The sequence below is a fragment of the Ornithorhynchus anatinus genome, chromosome 2, assembly GCF_004115215.2.
Source record: "Ornithorhynchus anatinus isolate Pmale09 chromosome 2, mOrnAna1.pri.v4, whole genome shotgun sequence".
Taxonomy (NCBI): Eukaryota; Metazoa; Chordata; class Mammalia; order Monotremata; family Ornithorhynchidae; genus Ornithorhynchus; species Ornithorhynchus anatinus.
Window position 1 is genome coordinate 15,165,004 of NC_041729.1, and position 21,047 is coordinate 15,186,050.

The window sequence follows — 21,047 nt, forward strand, 5'->3', positions numbered from 1 at the left end:
ATATGGATGTGTTGACTCTAATGAGCTTGAGTTAGAAAACATGGAGAATGGCATACTAAACTTGTGTGGAATCTGTCTCTTCATCGTTTTAGGAAAATAGAGGAAGTTGGAGCTTTGGGCCCAGATAAGATTAGCAGCATCAGTGGTGCCCACAAAAAAAGACGTCAGGAGGAACTGGAAGCAGAGGAGTCTGAATCCTCTAATGACTCTGAAGATGCCGAGGAGGCTGGCGAACAAACAGCCTCAGAACAGACTGTTATTGAAGAAGAAAAAAAGGCAGAAAATTTGAGCAGTGAAAAGCCGACAGAATGTGACAAGGACCTGTTGAATAACCAGCCATCTGCACCCAAGATGGTGGACCCTCCACCCACTTTGAACAAACCACCTTCCAAACCAGCCATTTTTGTCCCAGTGGACCGGTCTCCTGAGATTCAGGTGTATATCCTTTATTTTTTATTTTTTCCAAATTCTTACCTTTCGGAGCAAGGGTTGGGAGAATGGCAGGGTGGAGAGAAGGGGGATTAATTCAAGTAATTCATTGATCAGACTGACCATAAGAAGATAAGAGAGGTATACTATACCTATATACAGGTAGCTCAAGTGGAGAAGTTTCGCTGCCAAGAAAGCTTTGTTCACATAGTACTCATCTCCACACAAACTCAAAGCATTTTCTCCTCTACTTCGCAGATGTAAGAAATTGAGAGAGAGTAAGTACAGTTCAATTTTGAGGGCAGGTGATGTGTGGTGGAGTTAGGATTAGCCGCAGGAGTGAAATTGATTGAGCACCCGCTCAGTCCGCTGCATTAGGCACTTGGGGAGCCCTTAGGAGAAGCAGCGTGGCTCAGTGGAAAGAGCATGGACTTGGGAGTCAGAGGTTGTGGGTTCTAATTCCAGCTCTTCCACTTGTCAGCTGTGTGACTTTGCCCTGTTACCTCATCTGCAAAATGGGGATTAAGACTGTGAGCCCCACGCGGGACAAGCTGATCACCTTGTATCCCCCCCCCCAGTGCTTAGAACATGCTTTGCACATAGTAAGCGCTCAACATGCCATTATTATTATTATTACTGAATAATCAAAGACACGCTCCCTGCCCACAAAGAGCTTATACTCTAACTGGCGTGCCAAGCAAGTCATTTTCTGATTCTGATTCTCAGTGTAGAACTTCGGCCATTAAGACTTTTCAGCTCTATTTTTGAGGGCTGAGAAGTGATGGAATTACTCTTCCAAAGTCCAGTTCTATGTCTGTTTTTGTAAGTTTCTCAATAGCTGCAACTGTTCTAGATTTCAGCCAACTGATAGTATTTTTTGATAGAATTTACTGGATGCTGGGTATTGTACTGAGTGCTGGAGAGCATATGGTAGAATTAAAAGACACAGTACCTACCCTCAAGGAGCTCCCAATCTAATGGGGGAAAGAAACCACCGTTAAGAATATGAGAATTGAAAGATAGAAAAGTGAACCAGTCAGTGGTATTGAGGGCTTACTACGTCCTGAGCACTGTCCTAAGCGCTTGGGAGAGTACAGCGCATCAGAATTAGTGGACAGTTCCCTGCCCTTAATGAGCTTACAATCTAGAGGACTGTAGTGTGAGTGTGCAGATGATATTGGGAGATGAACTAGGGAGAAGAAAATCAATCAAGGAAGAACTGCTGAAGGAGGTATGATTTCAGGAGGACTTTGAAGATGGAGAGTGGTGTGATCTGGCAGATTTGAAGGCAGAGTGGGGAGCCCTACTCTTAACCTTAGCCTACCCAGCCTGTGGACTGCCCTCCCCTAGCTGGGGCCCAAAGACATCCCATTCTGGGCGAGGCAGGGCTCCATACAGCCATCCACTCACCCCCTCCCCAGCCAGGTGGAGGAAGAGGAGTTGGAGAGACACATTTCGGGGGGCCGGGAGGGGGAGGCAACTGGGTAAAGGTTGCACTGGGCCTGGGGGGCTGTGGAAACACGGGCAGAATGCAGCAGCACAAGCTGGCCGCCCTTCTGGTATTGCATGGCAAGAGCCCCTGCCGGCCAGGGCAGTGCGGGTGACCAGACAGCAGCTGGGCACACAGCGGAGAAAGGGGAGGAGCGACTCCTCTGGGCAGCTCTCTGCCATATCTTGGAATGGAAGGGAAAGAGTTGTTGTTTTCTGGGGTTTTGATTTCGGGAACATGTGGGCTCTTCAAGAAGCGGCGGGGTGAAATAGAAGGAACCAGGCCTGGAAGTCAGGGGTCCTAATCCCGGCTCTGCCACTTGCCCTTTGGGAGGCCTTGGCTAAGCCACTTGATGGCTCTGTGCCTCAGTTTCCTCATCTTTAAAATGAGGCTTCATTGCCTGTTCTCCCCCTTACTTAGACCGTGAGCCCCACGTGGGACAGGGACTTTGTCCAGCCTGTTTATCTTGTGTTTAAAATTGTAAGCTCCTTGAGGGTAGGGAGTCATGGCTATCGACTCTATTGTACTATACTCTGCCAAGCGCTTAGTGCAGGGGTCCGTATACAGTAAGCACTCAGTAAATACCTTCGGCTGACTGACTACCCCAGCCGCTGAATACAGCGCTTGGCTCGTAGTAAGCACTTAAATACCGTAGTTCTTATTATCTAAATGTGTTGGTTATGAAGCTTGTGTTGTAAAATGGAGTGACTCCCTTCCAACAGAGAGGTCCAAGAAAGCTGCACGTGTCTACCCACTATTTTGTGTTTGTACTCTTCCAAGCATTTAGATCACCTCTCTGCACACAGTAAGCGCTCAGTAAATATAATTGTTTTATTTTCTGGTAGGAAGCCCGACTGAAGCTCCCGATCCTATCAGAAGAGCAAGTGATCATGGAGGCCGTCACCGAGAACCCTATAGTTATCATATGTGGGGAGACGGGCAGCGGGAAGACCACCCAGGTCCCCCAGTTTCTCTACGAAGCTGGATATGCCAGGTACGCCACTGCGGTCAGTGTTCTGGGCCCGCTCCTCCCTCCCTCTCTACACGCTGAAGAGTTTGGATGACACTGAAGAAGACCCAGTTCTTCTTTAACACATGGGTTGCGTCCTAGCGAAACCTCGAGGAAGGAAAGCCCACCCTCTGATGGTTTCCCAGTCCACTGCTGCTCAAGGGTCCCCCGTGGTGTCTTCAGATTGTGTAATAATAATAATTGTGGTATTTAAGCGATTACTGTGTGCCAGGTAATGTACTAAGCTCTGGGTTGCATACAGGCAGATCGGGTTGGACACAGTCCCTGTCCCTCATGGGGCTCACAGTCTTAATCCCCATTTTACAGGTGAGGGAAATGAGGCTCAGAGAAGTGAAGTGACTTGCCCAGGGCCTCATAGCAGACAAGTGGTGGAGCCGGGATTAGAAGCCATGACCTTCCGACTCCCAGGCCCGTGCTGTATTCACTGTGCCATGCTGCTTCCCTCTATTCAATATTATTAATGATGAAATACATTTTAAAATAAATACTATGGGCAGCATAATTTCACATCCAGAACTCATTAACCTATTATTTTTGCTTGATATAATCTACTTACTCAAGGGAAAAGAAGGTGATCTCAGATTGTGGAAGCTTAGAAGCGACCATAAATTTATGGAGGTATTTAAAAAGGCAATTTGTGAGATGAGAGGAACTAACCAATCACAGAGACTTGTGACAGAGCTGGGATTAGAACCCATGACCTTCTGACTCCCAGGCCCATGCTCCATCCACCATGTCATGCTGCTGCTTCCCGAAGTCAGTCCAAGCCCAGAAGGCTCATGCTATTGGGTTATGGTTTCCATATTCCCTGATCGTATTCTAGCCAAAACGTATGGCATGTGTTCTTCAGAACTGGTCGGCCATTTTCCCCCTTTCTTCACTCAGGCGTATTTACTGAATGCTTGTTCTGTGCAGAACACTGTTCTAAACATTTGTGTTTTGAACGACTCATCGGTGCTGTTTGGGAGCCTTGGGATGGCTGGGAAAGTGTGAAATAAAATACTCTGTGGGGAGAAGGGCCCAAATTTCCATCCAGATTTCCCCTGAGCATTTCACCTTAAGATGCGATCTCTTTTTTCCACCTTCCGTATAATTTTCATTTATGATGTTTGTACTAGATTATCTTTTGCTTTTTGCCATACCCAAACGTCTGTTAATCAGAAAAGCAGCATGACCCAATGGAAGGAGCACGGGCCCGGGAGTCAGAAGACCTGGGTTCTAATCCTGGCTCCACCACTTGTCTGCTGTGTGACCTTGGATAAGTGACTCAACTGCTCTGTGCCTCAGTTACCTCATCTTTTATCTACCCCAGCACAAGGCATGCACTTAAATACCACTGTTATTATTATTACTATTGGAATCTTGGTGCTTATTTACCCCTAAACCAGTTCTGTGGCTAAGTGATCTTTGGAAGCTTCAGGAGATATTGCTGGAGCCAGACTGCTGATGAGTTGGCACCTTGTCTTGGGAGGGTCTTGCCTAAAGAAGCCTTGTGGGCTTATAACTTCCCTGGCACTGTGGCCAATCAGTTGGAAAAGCCTGATGCTTCCAGCTGCAGACCAAGGCTGCCAACCCTTTCCCAGATGGGTCACCCGAGACCAGGGATGCAGGTTCTAATACATTCTCCCTTCCCCGTGCATGTTAAATATGTGGTATATCGAGGAATAGCTCGAAAACTCGCTTCTTCCCTTTTCTCTTCCCTCCCCCGGTTTTCTCTGTCATCATCACTGGCAGCCGAGACAGCATCATTGGCATCACAGAGCCTCGCCGAGTGGCAGCCGTGTCCATGTCACAGCGCGTCGCCAAGGAGATGAACCTGTCCCACCGGTAAGAGCAAACCCTTCAGGCAGAGGTCCTCCAAGGGCGCCGGGGGCCCGGCCGCAACTTCGGGTCTCGCTAGAGTTAGCCGAACTCTGCTGGAGAAGATGGTGACGTTAGAGTCTCTCGTTGTAAATGTGGGATGGGTCAGTCAGTCAGTGGCGTTTATTGAGTGCTTACTGTGTGCGGAGCACTGTACTAAGCTCACCACAACAGAATTAGTAGACGTGTTCCCTGGTCACAGGGAGCTGACAGTCCCAGAGACTTGGGGACCGAGAACCTGAACAAAGGATTGATTATGATGCCAGTGGTTTGGGTAGTGTCACTGTCTTTCTTAGATCCCTGCCAGTGGGGTTCTCACTGGGACAGTTGGCGCAGCAAATGAGTAAGCAGACAGAGGCATGGCACCCCACACTGCATACATAACAGCTTCATGTATGAACCCCATTTACTGCTAAAACGATGGCAGCAGATTGTTCCTGCTGGCCCAGAATGCCTCAGATCAGCAGATGGTTGCCAGGTTAACCTCAGTAGCCACTGCAGCCTTTACTGTTCACAATAGCCAGCTATTTACAGGATTCATTCTGAGCCAGTCCTCCCTGCGAGATGTTCAGTCAGAAACCTGGACCACAGACGGCATGGCCCAGCAGTCTCTCACTTTTGGCCGTTTCACCACCTGCACTATGGTGTGGCACAGGTTGGATTGCAGGGAGCTGGAGAATATAGGCTAGGGGTGAAATGGGCAGATCAGCGTTCTTTTGCAGCGAGATATTGCAAAATCCACCAGCTGATGAAGGTTTGGGAAGTTAAGGGGGAGGGGAAAGGGAAGTAGTGTTTCTGGAGGTGTGTTTTGTGACCTGCCTGAATTAACTAAATGCTTGCCTGGTTCACAGCTGCTGTTGAGTCAGTTGTGTTTATTGAGCGCTTAGTGTGTGCAGAGCACTGTACTAAGAGCTTGGAAGAGTACGCTATAGCAATAAACAGACACATTCCCGCCCACAACGAGTTTACATATGGCAGGCCCTCAGGGTTGGACAGGAAAAACCGGGAGTGAGTCCCCATGTCCTAATGGCGTGAGGCCCTCCTAGGAGCCTGGCTTTCCCCACTGAGTCCCACTGATTTTCATTTCTCACTCAGAAAAGGAGAGTTCCCATTTCCTGGCTGTAGCTTGGCCGAGAGCGAGCCTGACCGTTTGAGAAGCAAGCACTACCCGTTGCCCTTCTGGCATTTGCTCTCCCTGTTTAGGCCGGGCTTCCGAGTAGGGCGGTGTGATCTGGTCTCGCCAAGCTTAATGGGATGAGTCCATGTCATGGTAGGCAGGTGTCTCCCTAACTCTGGGCTCCCAGCGTGGTTGGTCTGGGTCTCTGAAGCACTATATAGCCTCAGTTTATTTTCTAGTTGGGCGTACCCCATCCAGTTTTAAGATCTATGTGGCGCTTACTGATGTAGTTAGAGGCATTACTGGTTTGACTCCTCACATTGGGCCACCCAGACGACCACCCCTCTGAAGACTTCTAAGGGATGGGAAATATTCTGCAACTTGCAAGTGCTAGCCAGTTAGGGTGTATAGTAATAGTATTTATTGAGCACCCACTTGGTGTAGGACACAGTATTAGGTACTCTGTATTTCAGAGTGAAACCAGTTTTTAATGTGACATTGGGATTCTGCCCTCCATTCCTGTCACCTGGGCCACCTCCAGGATTTTCCGACAGGCAGCCAGGTAATAGATTTTTTTGCCTCTTCCTCACTCGAGTTCTGGATATCATATATACTCTTATTACATTTGGATATTATGAATTCTGGATGTTCTAGCATTCGGTATGACTTGCCTTGTCTCCTTGGTTGAATATTGGCTGTTTTCATACAGTGAGGTCTCGTACCAGATCCGTTACGAAGGAAACGTGACAGAAGAAACAAAAATAAAGTTCATGACAGATGGCGTGTTACTCAAAGAGATTCAGAAGGTAAGCAACTTGTCCTTCTGTCCCAGGACAATGTGTGTCTCAAGCACCGGATCATCGTTGGCAGGATTTCTTGCTTGCAGCCGTTTAATCATCTTCTCAGCATGGTCGAGTGATGTGGTGCGTGCTCTGGATACAGATTGATGGTCTGGTGCCCTTCCTTTAAACGTTCTGAATTGCAGCATTTGGAGTGTGCGTCAGAACCTTGGCCTCTCGATGCCGCCTGTCCAGATTGATTGTGCCAAGGGGGAAAGCGTTACTCGTGTGATTGATTGATTCACAGTTCCGAGGGGAATGTTCTTTGGGATCGTGGGCGACAGATCGCTCTGGAATGATTGCTTTGGCCCTGAGTTGCCTGGCCTGGGGCCACCTTGGTTTCAGAGGCCCAAGGTCTGTGAGTTCCCAGTGGGTGGAGATTTGGGTTTTTTCTCTCCCTGGGACCAGGTGCAGGTTTGAAACAATAGGACAAGAAATCCCTGCTAGAGCCTCTACTGTAGTTCTTAGGATGAGTTTATTTCTAGATTCTGGTTTTCTAGTTCAATTACTAATGCCCCAACCAAGCCCTCTGTTGGGCAAGCCTGGCATGGAGTCCCAGGAGAGATTTCGCCGCCTCTGAAGTGGATCTGAGTCCTATGGTTTGCAGTCTTGCCTAGTGGAAAGAGCACGGGCCTGGGAGTCAGAGGACCTCGGCTCTAATCTTGGCTCTGCCACTTGTCTGCAGTGTGACCTGGGGGCAAATCACTTCACTTCTCTGTGCCTCAGTCCTCCTGTTATCCCTCCTTCTTAGACTCTGAGTCTCATGCAGGAGAGGGACAAAGTCCAACCTAATTAACTTGTGTCTAACCCAGCTCTTCGAGCACTGTCTGAAACATAGTAAGTGCTAACAAATACCATTAAAAAATAGAGTCAGCTCATGAGCTAAGGCCCTGGAAAATGTTGATCTGCCATGAATAATTTGAACCCGTTCAAATCCAGCCCTGAGAGCTGAGAGGGGACAGGGTAATAATGTCACTTCTTCTCAGTGCTTGGCTTCTGGAGGTATTACAGTCACTCCTTAATTCCCTGGGAGTAACAGTGGAATCTTTTCAGTAGTGGAGTGTAAAGTCTTGTGAACCAAGCAGATGAGGTTATTAAAATAGCAGGAAGTCAGAGAGCCTAGAAGAAAGAGCCCTGAAGAAAAGTTGCCTGTGTGGCTGTCAGGATGAGCCACTGCAATTTCCTTGGGCTCAGTTTTCCTATCTGTCAAGCAGGAGTAATAAACTCCCTGTCTCCCAGGGAGAGTGAAAAGATAAGAGAAAGTGTGTGAAGTGCCCTCATTTCCACATAAGGATATGCCATGTTTACTAGGTAGAGATGCAGAAAATCACCCCCAAAACCGGAGATGGAGAGTTACCTTTCGTCATTCCCCTCGTTCTTGGTTTGAAGCAGAGAATCAGTGTCCGGGCAGGACCTGACTGCTTCCTGCTCTGCTTCTTCTTAACCTGCCTTCAACCTGCTTGGGGGAGATGGTGCAGGGGAGAAGAGCAAAATGAGCTGTATTGAAGGCCCTGTTGACAGCAGTGCAAGCTCACTCCTCGGCACCAGGCTGCTCTCTATGGGCCCCGTGGATAAGCGGCCCTGGGCAGTCGTGGTGTAACCTCGGTGGTCTGGGCATTGGCCATCACTGAGCAAGGCTAGGAAATACTGTATCCCCACCCCCACCCCCTAAACACTCAGAAAGGAGTAGCGTGGCCTAGTGGATAGAGCACCAGATCCACGTAGACCCTATCCCCTCCGGCACCTTGCAGGTTTAACCCGGACCGCTCTCCACCCCAGGCTGGAGAAGAACCAGGTTTGCTACCATTCTCACCTTGGGTTAACCCCATTTCTTCTTTCATCTCCAGGATTTCTTACTTCTGAAGTACAAAGTGATCATTATCGACGAAGCCCACGAGCGGAGCGTGTATACGGACATTCTGATAGGCCTCTTGTCTCGAATCGTGACCCTCCGGGCCAAGGTAAGGAGAACAGAGGAGCAGTGCAGGCGATTCAGCCTGCCCCTCTCCCCTCTCTTGAACCTTGACCTGGGGGTGCCTGGCTCCGTTTGCTCGGGTGGGATCCCATGTCTTGACACCAGCCGCTGTCCTTCCTGTAGGGGAGTCCTGGGGCGGGCCTGGCTGGGAGGGGGGTGTCCTTCAGGGGAAGGACTCAGCTCATTGAGGGCAGGGATCGTATCTACCAACTCTTTCACAATTCACTCCCAAGGGTTGAGCACAGGGCTCTGCACACAGTAAGTGTTCTTTAAATGCTATCGATTGATTTTTGCCCTGAGGAACTTCCGAGAAGAACTTCCCCTGAATTTAAGATTCGTGGGCCCCTTAGTTGGGATGGCTTTTCTCCTGCTCTGCTTCAACCAGTCTCTCAGTCAGTCTGCACCTGCTTCCCCGAGCTCGCGCTTTTTATCGAGTACTAAGCTGCCCACTGAGATCTCTGCCCTATTCTGACTCACTCCCAGGTATAAACTGCTTACAGAGGCCTTGGCACTTGAGTGAACTCCTGCAGGAAAGGAAAACGTTGTACATTTTTACCAAAATAAACTGCTTACCTACTTAAAAGCAGGGTAGGGTCGGGGGTGGTAAAGCTTACTAAGGCAGAGAAGATGCTGCCTTCACTGTATGTGTTCCTGTTGGGGATTTATAGTTTCCTTGGTTTCTGGAATTCCTTCTAAATGAGCCGCATTTTTATTTCTGTCTTAACTCTTACATCTGGTAGACTCACCTTTAGAGTCCAACTCCACTCTCTGATCTCTCCTGGCAGAGATCTGTCAACGTCCTGACTCCGTTCCGATTGTGTTTTAGATCCTTCTGGTCCCTCCTATTCTGCGGATGGCCGGCCAGCCGGCTCTTCTTTCAGAGCGCATCAGCATCACTGAGCAGGGCTAGGAAATAGCGTATTCTCCCCTCCCCCCAACCCCACGACACTCAGAGAGGAGTAGCATGGCCTAGTGAATAGAGCAGGGGCCTGGGAGTCAAAGCACCTGGGTTCTACACCCAGCTCTGCCACTTATCTGCTGTGTGACCTTAGGCAAGTCACTTAACTGCTCCGTGCCTCAATTTCCTCATCTGAAAAATAGGGATTGTGGCTGTGAGCCCCATGTGGAATGTAGACGACATCCAACCTGATTACTTTGTATCTGCCCCAGCACCTAGAATAGTCCCTGGCACATAGTAAGCACTTAACAAATACCATACCAAAAAAAAGCAATTTGCAGTTTTTGGTTGCTCAATCCTGTCTTTAGGCTTATCCAGTCATCAACCTTGGTGAAGATTTTGATTCCGGCAAGGATTAGAAAGAATATTGTCTTGCTTGAATAGATAGTACCCGGACGGATCATTAGAAGTGAGGCTGTTGCCTGGTGGATTAGGGAAGGAAAGGAAGACTGTGATTATTCCGGGCTCTTGTATTTTCTGGGTTTTCCCGCCAGCCCATCTACAGCGAGAGATAATCGGCTCACCCTTAAATTGGGCCCTCCCTGCTCTACATCCATCCTCCATCTCCTAGAGGTGAATCGGTGTCCATCCCTGGAATAAAATCTGTGCAATCACTAGGCAGCTCCCACCTCTGTGTGATAAATGGGTGCCATCGTGTAACCTTACCGAGGTCCTTGGATAACTTATTCCGAAATTCCTAAGACAGAAAGTTCAATTAATCAGTTGTATTTATTGAGTGCTTACTCTGTGCAGAACACTGTACTAAGCACTTGGGAGAGTACAAAATACACATCCCCTGCCCACAATGAGTTTACAGTTGGGGAAAGATGTGTTATACCATTAGGTCTCAGTTATCTTCCCCAGCTCTCTGTTACATTGTCCTGTTACTTCAGGGAAACCAGCCCACTGCATCCTCCAAACTCTCCAGCAAATCTCTAAGGGTTTTTTTCCCCAGTCGTATTCAGAGGTGTAGTGTTTGAGCATTGAAGCGGGGAAGGCAGAGGCTAGAGTCATGATTTCTAGGTCTGCATTGGTAAAGAGGGTTGGTCTCTCCACAGAAAAACCTGCCACTGAAGTTGATCGTCATGTCCGCTACACTCCGTGTTGAGGATTTCACCCAGAACACGAGGCTCTTCCGTGAGCCTCCCCCAGTGATAAAGGTAACTTTGATCCCGGCTCGGCCCCGACTCACCAGGAGCCCTGCATTCTGGGGTGCTTGGGGCAGAGAGTGTGGGGACCATGTGGCTGCTCAAAGATGAAAGAGTAAGGGCCCATCCTCTTCCCCAGTTCTCTGCCTCCAGGCAGAGGTTTGCTTTAAAAAAAAAAAAAAAAAAGGGTCTTACCCGGGACCAGAATGCTGACAGCTGGTAGTCCCATAGGCTACTGTCAGGACCTGAGTTTTATTAGTCACAACAGATTTTCCCGAGGGAGTGTTGGTTTGGGGATCAGAGGAGCAGAGTGGGGAGAAAAGGATTTGAGAGTCTGAAATCTCAGCCAAGTCCCCGAGGCCGTGTGGTTTGTCTTTCAACCTCATCTAATTTCTGTGTTTTGTTGACGTCACATCTGCCCTTGTGATTACTGCCCTTGTGATTTAGAAGCAGCTTGGCTTAGTGGAAAGAGCCCAGGCTTGGGAGTCAGGTCATGGGTTCTAATCCCGGCTCCGCCACTTGTCTGTTGTGACCTTGGGCAAGTCACTTAACTTCTCTGTGCCTCAGATGCCTCATCTGTAAAATGGGGATTAAGACTGTGAGCCCATGTGGGACAACCTGATTACCTTGTATCTACCCCAGTGCTTAGAACAGTGCTTGGCACGTAGTAAGCGCTTAACAAATACTACTATTATTATTATTATTACTACTCAGTGTCAAATGTCGGTCATTCCGTGCAGGTGGACGCCCGGCAGTTCCCGGTGACAGTTCACTTCAACAAGAGGACGCCTCTGGATGACTACAGCGGGGAGTGCTTCCGAAAGGTCAGCAAGATCCACCGGATGCTCCCTGCGGGTAAGGTGGCCCACAAGAGGGCTGGGCTCCTGTCCTTTGGTGGCAGGTTTTGTGTGTTGGAAAAACTGTGGCAACAGGACCGTGAGCCGACCGCAGCATTGGGGCCGAGCTTACCAGCGGGGCACCCCTCCGAAGCAGCCGTTGGCCACATACCCGGACTGCTCCTGGACATCAGCTGGGAGGTCGATGGCTCCTTAGAAGCCTGTGAGGTGTTTAAAGTCAGTTGCATCCTGATTTATGCAGGCCATCATCCTTTTCCCACAGGAGGCATTTTGGTGTTCCTGACGGGTCAGGCAGAGGTACACTCGCTTTGTAGAAGACTGAGGAGAGCTTTTCCATTCCACACCAGGCAGGAAGGTAACTCTGGCAACGGGGCCTCTGCTAGTTAGGTAGCTCAAACCCTGCCTGACGGGTGTTTGTTTTTTCTGTTCAGTCGCCAGCTCCCCATTTTGTAGTTGTGCCTGCGGCTCTTGAATCAGTTAATCAGTGGTATTTATTGAATGCTTACTATGTGCAGAGTACTGTACTAAGCACTTGGGAGACTACATACAACCAAATTAGTGGAAACGTTCCCTGCCCTAAATGAGCTTACAGTCTAGAAGGGGAGACTTGGATTCCCTTCCCACCACCCCTGGCATAAATTGCAGTCAGGGTGTTAATGGTCTTAGAGGAAGGCAGCTAGCACGGCTCAGTGGAAAGACCCCGGGCTTGGGATTCAGAGGTCGTGGGTTCTAATCCCGACTCTGCCACTTGTCAGCTGGGTGACTCTGGGAAAGTCACTTCACTTCTCTGGGCCTCAGTTCCCTCAACTGTAAAATGGGGATTAAGACTGTGAGCCCCATGTGGGACAACCTGATTACCTTCTATCCCCCCCAGTGCTTAGAACAGTCCTTGGTGCATTGTAAGCGCTTAACAAATACCAACACTATGGTAACTTTGGGAGCTAGGTGGACACCGGCATCCCTTGTAACGCATGTGTTTATTTTTAGAGAATCATGAGAAAGAAGAAGATTCAGTGGAAGAAATGAGAAAATTCAAGAAATCCAAACCAAAGAAAGTGCTGGTAATAAACGATCCCTTGATTTCCCTGAGAGTGATTCTACACTGAAGGGTGGGCAACAGGCCAGAGGTGCTTGTAAGTTCTCCAGGTGGGGGTTTTCTTTCAGGACCCCTGTGTTGCTGATCATCCCAAAGGGACCCCCCGCTAGCTAAGCGGTGTCACTCTTTGGTGAACGTCTTACTAGTCTAATCAAGAAGCCCAGACAAGATTTCTAAATCCTTGGGAGTGGTTGCCGATTTAAAAATTTGAAATTGATTTAAAATTTGAAGGGTTGTGCGACAGAGGGCCTGCCTTTGAAATGAGTTGGTGTAACTTTCCAGCCCTGGAGAGATTAGGCTGTAATGTGAGGTGTTCAGGCCAGAATTGCTTCTCATAATGATCTCCTTACTTTGCTCGATAGCTGCGGTTAGAGGAGGAGCCAAGAGTGCTTTTTAATTGGGTCTGGTGCGGCGCTTTTAGCGGGTTGATAAATCACTCTAAAGTGGCTGCAGGCCGAGCAGGGCAGTAGGAGTGGGGAGGAGAATTTCCATTGCCTTACCTTAATGCAGAAAGCATTAATAATTAATAGACCAGAGCTATAAATTCCCTAAAGCAGCCCTGGAGTGATGAAATCTATTTGTTTTTTAATTTCTCTAAGTGGCCCAGTATTCAGAGGGAAGGATAGTGGAATATCGGGAAGGAAGAAACCATACTTATTTCCGTATCTAGATGAGAGAGCGCCAACCACTGTTTTTTTTTTTCTTTTAATTTCCCTCCTGTTTTTTAAGGGTGGACAAATTATTATTCATCTCTGCCAACTGTGAAGCTCTGATATTGTAGGCACATAGAGAACACTATCTTCTGGTTTACTGTACCACTATTCCGCATAACCCTGTTTCTGAATATGCACAATTCAAATCGAGAATTGAACTCATCTCTGAAACATTCTGTGAAGTCCCCTATAGTTATTGTATCAAGGTCTGATGCAGTGTTAGGTGATCCAGAGTAGGTACTTTTTCATGTACTTAATACTACTGTCTTTTTTTTTTCTATTTTTTTTTTTTTGCTTAATAACCAATCCATTACTTCCTTGGTTCACTTAAGAAAAATTGCACTGATTTCTCTTTTCTAGACTTTGCCTAAAATTAATTTGGATAATTACTCTGCGATGCCAGTGGATGAAGGAGATGAGGACAGAGAAGGAGAAAGGGATGATGAAGAGGATGCAGTGGGGTCTGACATTGACCTAGACTTAGGCGATGAGGACACTGAAGGAGGTTTGACATTTGGAAGAACCTTTCCTAAATACCAAGTGATAAGGCTGTCTGTCATCTTGGCTTTCCTGTGCTTTGTTTTGCACTCTGCTGTGTGTCTGCATATGGGTATTGCCTCCACTTTAACTTCGTCAATCTCAGACACGTAAATCTTAGCTGACCTTGAACCTAGAAGGTCTTGTTAATGTCAGGCTGTTGTAAGGCTTGCCTTGAATAATGGTCATAGATCCTGGAACAGTTAAAATTACTTGCCAAACTGTTCATTGTCATCATTGAGTGTTCAGAGAGTCTGCTTTGTTTTCTTTATCAGGTGAGAAACCAGATTCCTCCCTACCACTTTATGTTCTTCCTCTGTATTCTCTGCTGGCACCAGAGAAACAAGCCCAGGTAACGTCATGTGTGCCCGTGGGTGGAATGGCTCGTCGGTTGGCTCTCACTGTTCTGTTTGTGATCTGTTGTTTGTGGCCAGCTAGGAGGAAGCTCAGCATTTATTTTAGGCTGTTGGTAAAGCAGTGCACATCCTGTAAGCAGTCGCTGGTGCGACCATGAGTGGGGGCTTTAACGTCTCTGCAAACAACCCATAAATCAGGGATGTACAGTTTTAATTCTTTGGAAAAACAATTTGCTTTGGTGCAGAGAATTACACAGTTTTTAAAGCCCTTTGAATGGCCCACTAGGGTAGATTACAAAGTTTAAGTTCCTTGAGCTCTTTAAGAGCAATCAATCAATCATGTTTATTGATACTTACCCTGTGCAGAGCATTGTACTAAGCTCTTGCAGGAGTAAAACAGACACATTCCCTGCCCATATCAAGTTTACAAGTCTAGAGGAGAGTAAGCAGGTTTATCATTGGTCTGGTCTGGGTTTCGTACAGCTTTGCTTCAAGGCTGGGTCAGTTGATAAGTAGAGGTCCCATCTAAGCCTTGAGGAAAGGAAGTCTATTTCTTTTTCCATAACTGAGTTGGCATTACTTTCCTTCATATCTATTCTTCCCAGTTGAATTACCTTCTTAAAATTGGAAGGGAATAATTATAGTTTTTTAAAGGGTTTGCGAGGTGCCAATACTATGCTAAACTGAGATAGTTACAAAATCTTCACATTAAATAGTCCCAATCCCATGTGAAACTATTTTTTTAATGGTATTTGTTAAATCCTTACTCTGTGCCTGGCATTGTACTAAATGTTGGGGCAGGTATATGCTAATCAGGTGGGATACAGTCCATATCCCACATGGGACTCACAATCTTAATTCCCATTTTAAAGGGGAGGTAACTGAGGCACAGAGAAGTGGAGTGATTTGCCCAGAATCACTCAGCATACAAGTGGTAGAGTCAGAATTAGGACCCAGGTCTATCTGAATCCCAGGCCTACGCCCTATCCACTAGACCATGCTGCTTCTCTTACAGTGTCACAGGCGAGGAGGGAGGGACAGCTGCGGGAAATATATCATCTTGTCAGCATTTTCTTTTCTCCATACCTAGGTCTTCAAACCCCCTCCCGAGGGGACCAGATTGTGTGTCATAGCCACTAATGTGGCCGAAACATCCCTAACCATCCCCAACATCAAATATGTGGTAGATTGTGGGAAGGTCAAAAAAAGGTTTTATGACAAGGTGACCGGCGTTTCCTCTTTCCGAGTATCCTGGACGTCCCAGGCTTCTGCAGATCAACGAGCCGGAAGAGCTGGAAGAACAGAGCCGGGTCACTGTTACAGGTGAGTCTTACTTTGTTTCTCCGGGGTCTTAGAGGAAAAAAATCTTCAGAGCAGTGGCCAGTTATTCCTGGGAAGATTAGAGAGCAGGGACTGGTGGGAAAGGGTGCTAAAGAAAGTGTAGGAACATTGCAGGATTCATTAATTTCTCATTTAACTCAGAACTTTCAGGGGACTTGGTACCTGTCCCTCGAGCTTTCATTTGGAGCCCAGTGACTAAAATGATCACGGGAAATTGAATCCAAATTCCTCTCTCAGCTGGATGCCTTAGCTTCATCTTCATAAGGACAGGTTTCAGGAAAATAGAATCAGTGGAATCTATGGAATCAGACAATCAATGAGGTTGTCTGGCCAGGCCCAAAGTAAATTGCAGTGTTTAAGGATTTGTTTCTGTGCTTGGTATCCCTACCGGAGAGCTGAGGCAGTAGCCAGGATGCCATGCTTACCCAACAGAGCTGACTTGCACACAGATATTCCACCAGGACTGAAGTAGTCAGCTACCTTAAGTGATGAGGCCAGCAGCCCTCATTCTTTCTGGTTTGGGCAGCAGTGTCCAGGCACCATTCGTTTTCCAAAATCATGTGCATTGTAATTTTCACTCTCCACTCAGAGGGAAGCAGTTTTCTCCTTCTTAAAATTCCCAATTTAGAAACTGACACGGGCATCCATCACTTAATGCCGGAGGCACCGCAATGTGGCCATGTTCTGGGTCTCACATGTGAACATCCGTCACTGTGGTCTGTCGATGGCCCTCTGCTTGCTTGCTCGTTTGACTGCCCCTCTTGCTTTCTAATAATTGTGGTATTTAAGTGCTTACTATGTGCCAGGCACTGTACTAAGCACTGGAGTGGATACAAGCAGTTTAGGTTGGATGCAGTACCTGTCCTGCTTGGGGCTCACAGTCTTAATCCCCATTTTACAGATGAGGTAACTGAGGCACAGAGAAGTGAAGTGACCTGCCAAAGGCCACGCAGCAGGCAAGTGGCACTGCGGGATTAGATCCCTTGACTTTCTCCCAGGACCACGCTCTGTGCAGTGCACCATGCTGCCTCCCCAGCATTTCTGCGTCTTCCTCCTACTCTTCCTCTCTGAAGTGCCATTATGGAATGGACCTTATGTCAAGATTTTGGTTTCACAGAGTCATGAACCAAACCACTTTTGTTTCCACAGATTGTATTCATCTGCAGTTTTTAGTGACTTTGAGAAGTTTTCTCCTCCTGAGATTACTAGAAGACCCGTTGAAGATTTAATCCTTCAGATGAAAGCTTTAAACATCGACAAGGTTAGATGGGGCCCTTTTTGGTTCCAAGCGCATACTCTTATTCTTGATTCACCATGTCTTTCAAGCTTGGTTTCCTGGAAGGGAGAAAAGTGTCCCATGTCACCAGTTTGGCTGCTTCTGCCCTGTGACTTGGGGGTGCTTATTTCTTTAGATTTTGAGCAGCAGTGTGAGGGCAGCACCCTGAATGCAGAGTGCTGTGTGACTGAGCCTTAAAGTAGGCCCCTGCAAAGTATCCCATCCCCAGGATCTCCTCAGTGGACAGGAACCCAGTTACTTTCAGTCTCTCACTTGCACTGCCCCTGGAAGAAGCATCTTCATTGAAGTGCTAAAGACCCAGCATGTTTTCCCATTAGCATCTCCAAAATGCTTTTTCTCTTCTCTTTTTTTTTTTATTGTCCGAGGCTGTCATCAATCATTCCGTCGATAATAGCATCTGTTAATTGCTTACAGTGTACAAAGCACTTTAGTAAGCTCTTGGCAGAGTACACTGTCATCATTCAAATATGGTCCCTGACCTCACAGTCTGAAGTGAATGCCCGAATCTCTTTAGTGGGGCTGTGGCATGGGGTGTCGGTGGCAAGGTAAATTTTCAAAAGTGCCTTTGCTTCTTGGACATTGACAAATTACAATTTTCAAAATTTCAGTTTGGACCAAATCCCAAACAATTCACTAGAGAGTGAACTTTCTGGGTGGCTGAGAGGTGCGTTTTTGAGTTTCCGACCTCTTATTCAAGCAATCACTCAACCAGTCAGTGGTATTTATCTGTGCCCAGAGCACCATACTAAATGCTTTTGAGAGTACAGTACAAAAGGAGTTGGAAGACATGATCACTATCCTCAAGAAGTGGGAAGCCGCTTGGTCTAGTAGATAAAGCACGTGCCTGGGAGTTAGGATCTGAGTTCTAACCCCAGCCTGCTCTGTGCCCCTGGGCAAGTCACATAACTTCTGTGTGCATCTGTTACCTCATCTATCAAATGGGGATTAGAACTCTCAGGCCCACGTGGAACATTAGCTGTCCAACCTGATTGTTTCATATATACCTCAGCACTTAAAAAAAAAAGAAAAAAAGCTTACAGTCTAGAAGGGGAAAAAGACATTAAAATAAATTACAGATACGGCAAAATTCCAAGGCGTTTCTGGGAATCTTGCGAGGGGCAGGAAAGGGGTATCTTTTACTAGCCCCATTCTCAGACTGGTATATGACCTGGGGCTGCTGCTGCTGAGGTATCAATAAATGCCTTATAATAATAATAATAATAATGTTGGTATTTGTTAAGCGCTTACTATGTGCCGAGCACTGTTCTAAGCGCTGGGGTAGACATAGAGGAATCAGGTTGTCCCACGTGGGGCTCACAGTCTTAATCCCCATTTTACAGATGAGGGAACTGAGGCACAGAGAAGTTAAGTGACTTGCCTCTGTTTGAAAAGAAACAAGGATAAAAATGCAGAGCTGACACACATTCATTTTAGAGCACAGGTCTTGGAGCACTTTATAAGCCTATGTAAAATAAACTTCCCAAGACTGTTAATCCAGACATCAGAGGCACAGGTTGTCTTACTTAAGTGAATGTGGGCTTGTCAGAAGAAAATCAAGCCTTTGTGATTCCCAATTCCCAGCTTTGACCTTCACTTCTCATCTACCCCACATTCAGATAGTGTTGCTTGCTGCCTGAAAGAAAAGACCCTTGTAGGTCCATTAGACAATGCCAGTCAGATGAGTGTATGTATGTAGGCTTGGTTGGTTCATTTGGACCCAAATCCAGCCTAGTGCCTCGGAATGCTGAAGTCCTCAGCCTCAGCTACATTCTCCCCTAGTTAATCGTTTCACTTGCCTGTCATTACCCTACATTCACTTGCCTCTCTCCCTCCCCACCAACTGCCTGTGTTCTTAGGTAATCAACTTCCCGTTCCCGTCACCTCCACCAATGGAGGCCCTTGTGGCCGCTGAGGAGCTGTTGCTCTCACTTGGAGCCTTGCAAAAGCCACCACAGAGAGGAAGGTATGGTTGCCGAGGGCTTGGGGTGGCAGACTGGAGGTGGGGGTACTTGGAGGTGGAGGTACTTACTTGGGCCTAAGGGGAGCTAGGGACCATTGATCTCCCTCTGCTTCACTTACTCAGGGAACCTCATTCTTATCGGGTCAGAAAGATTCAAGAGCTGGAGGGCTGAATGTTCAACTCCCACTGAGCCCTGCAGCTGGGCTTTAGCAACTCAAATGCTTCTAGCATAGACTTGGTCCATCTTCCTTCCTCCTTTCCTGTGTCACCTCCTTGCTGGGGCACAGATGGTCACCGAAGAATTCAGAATTGGAACTTAGGTCATGACTAAAGTTTCTTTCCTGTGCCGTAGAATGCTTTTGGCCATCACTTTTTTCCTTATCTTCATTTCTCTCCCTCCTTCAGCCTCAAAGTATTGCAGAAGACCAAACTGTGTTGCCCAATTAGTCCGTTGGGCAGAACCATGGCCACTTTTCCCGTTGCCCCCCGCTACGCAAAAATGCTTGCTCTGAGTCAGCAACACGACTGTCTGCCCTACATCATCACTATTGTGTCTGCCATGACAGTTCGGGAGCTGTTTGAAGAATTTGACAGGTGGGTCACCATTTTCACTGAGGCATCCCGTCGTCCAAAGCACGGGGTCCTTGGGGAGGCGAGTTCTAACAGGCCAAGCATTTTGAAGTCCCATGCTTCACACGAGCATTCCCAAGAGAGACCCCAGCCAGCATGCACTTGATTGGGAAATTGGATCTTCTGTTTGAACCTTGCCATGGCCGGAGCGAAGAAGATTAACTACAGATTCCTTAAGAAGTTTAGTTAAATCTCAATAGAACCTCTTCTTGTTTGGCATCCACCCGTGGTTAGTTTAAACCACAGGGTCAGGTGCCTGGGAAATATTGGCCACCCTTTTCCCTCATTGATCTTGTTAGAAGCTTTTAAAAACCCAGGGCGTGGGTAGTACCACCAAGATATGGTTGGAAACATCCCTATAGCTTATCAGAAGTAACTATTTTGGCAGTGTGAAGACAAGAGAATAAACTAACCAATGTGATAATGGATTCTGGCTTAGAACTTCAAAGGCCTCTAATGACCCCGTTGATGTTTGGTCTCCTTCATGCCATGCTTTTGTTGTTTATGATTTCAGTTGTTGGAAATATCTTTCCAGCTCCTCTTTAGCAGGCTTTTTCCTGGTGATATTTATCCAACTTTAGTTGCTTAATGAGAATCTGTTTTACCTTCCCCCTTCACTCTCCTGGGTGTGGTCGGTGTGTGTTTCAGACCAGCCGCCAGCGAAGAGGAGCAAGCAACACTCAAGGGGAAGAGAGCTCGTGTTTTCCAGATGCAGAGAGTCTGGGCTGGACAAGGAGCTAAACTGAAGCTTGGCGACCTCATGGTAATGCTAGGTACGTCTCCACAATGCGTATTCCGTCGGCTGAGCAGAAGAATTGCTGAGAATGCCAGGTGGACTGGCACTGAGGAAATGGAAGCGTTTAACGGAATAGCTGGTGGGGAGACGGGAGATGGCGGGGGCCATGAACACTCTTTCCATTTACTCCAGGTGCCGTGGGGGCTTGCGAGTACGCTGGCTCTGCTTTTCAATTCTGCCAAGCCAATGGACTGAGATTCAAGGCCATGATGGAGATTAAGCGTCTGAGAGGACAGCTGACCACCGCAGGTAAAATTCCCTGAAGACCCTGTCCGGCGATACAACTGCTGTCTCTCAGCCCTCCCCCATCTTTTCCTCTGGAGGTCACACTCAAACACTTAATCTGTTGATTGAGGTGTTGAATTAAATGTTGGTGATTGCACCTCTCTGATCTAAGAGAATATGCCCTTTTAGACTGGGAGCCCATTGTTGGGCAGAGATTGTCTCTATCTCTTGCCAAATTGCACATTCCAAGCGCTTAGTCCAGTGCTCTGCACACAGTAAGCACTCAGTAAATACAGATGACTGAATGCCCTATGAATCAGTGAAAGAAATGGTTCTCGCTACATACATTTTACAGACATGTCTCTCCATCTCTTACATGTCCTACGGACTTCAA

The 21,047-nt window shown here is 47.4% G+C and overlaps 1 protein-coding gene across 1 annotated transcript in view; it reads left to right on the forward strand.

Moving 5' to 3' along the window:
* DHX37 (DEAH-box helicase 37) overlaps positions 1 to 21,047 on the forward strand; it is a 37,317-nt gene that overhangs the window by 8,394 nt on the left and 7,876 nt on the right. Inside the window, exons 4-20 of the mRNA XM_029057883.1 lie at positions 93 to 435; positions 2,764 to 2,912; positions 4,683 to 4,775; positions 6,635 to 6,731; positions 8,612 to 8,725; positions 10,756 to 10,857; positions 11,586 to 11,700; positions 11,965 to 12,057; positions 12,690 to 12,763; positions 13,872 to 14,016; positions 14,324 to 14,400; positions 15,495 to 15,727; positions 16,895 to 17,006; positions 18,899 to 19,005; positions 19,408 to 19,596; positions 20,281 to 20,405; positions 20,561 to 20,677. Of these exons, the coding sequence (XP_028913716.1) occupies positions 93 to 435; positions 2,764 to 2,912; positions 4,683 to 4,775; positions 6,635 to 6,731; positions 8,612 to 8,725; positions 10,756 to 10,857; positions 11,586 to 11,700; positions 11,965 to 12,057; positions 12,690 to 12,763; positions 13,872 to 14,016; positions 14,324 to 14,400; positions 15,495 to 15,727; positions 16,895 to 17,006; positions 18,899 to 19,005; positions 19,408 to 19,596; positions 20,281 to 20,405; positions 20,561 to 20,677 (2,285 nt within the window). The remainder of the gene's footprint in view (positions 1 to 92; positions 436 to 2,763; positions 2,913 to 4,682; positions 4,776 to 6,634; positions 6,732 to 8,611; positions 8,726 to 10,755; positions 10,858 to 11,585; positions 11,701 to 11,964; positions 12,058 to 12,689; positions 12,764 to 13,871; positions 14,017 to 14,323; positions 14,401 to 15,494; positions 15,728 to 16,894; positions 17,007 to 18,898; positions 19,006 to 19,407; positions 19,597 to 20,280; positions 20,406 to 20,560; positions 20,678 to 21,047) is intronic.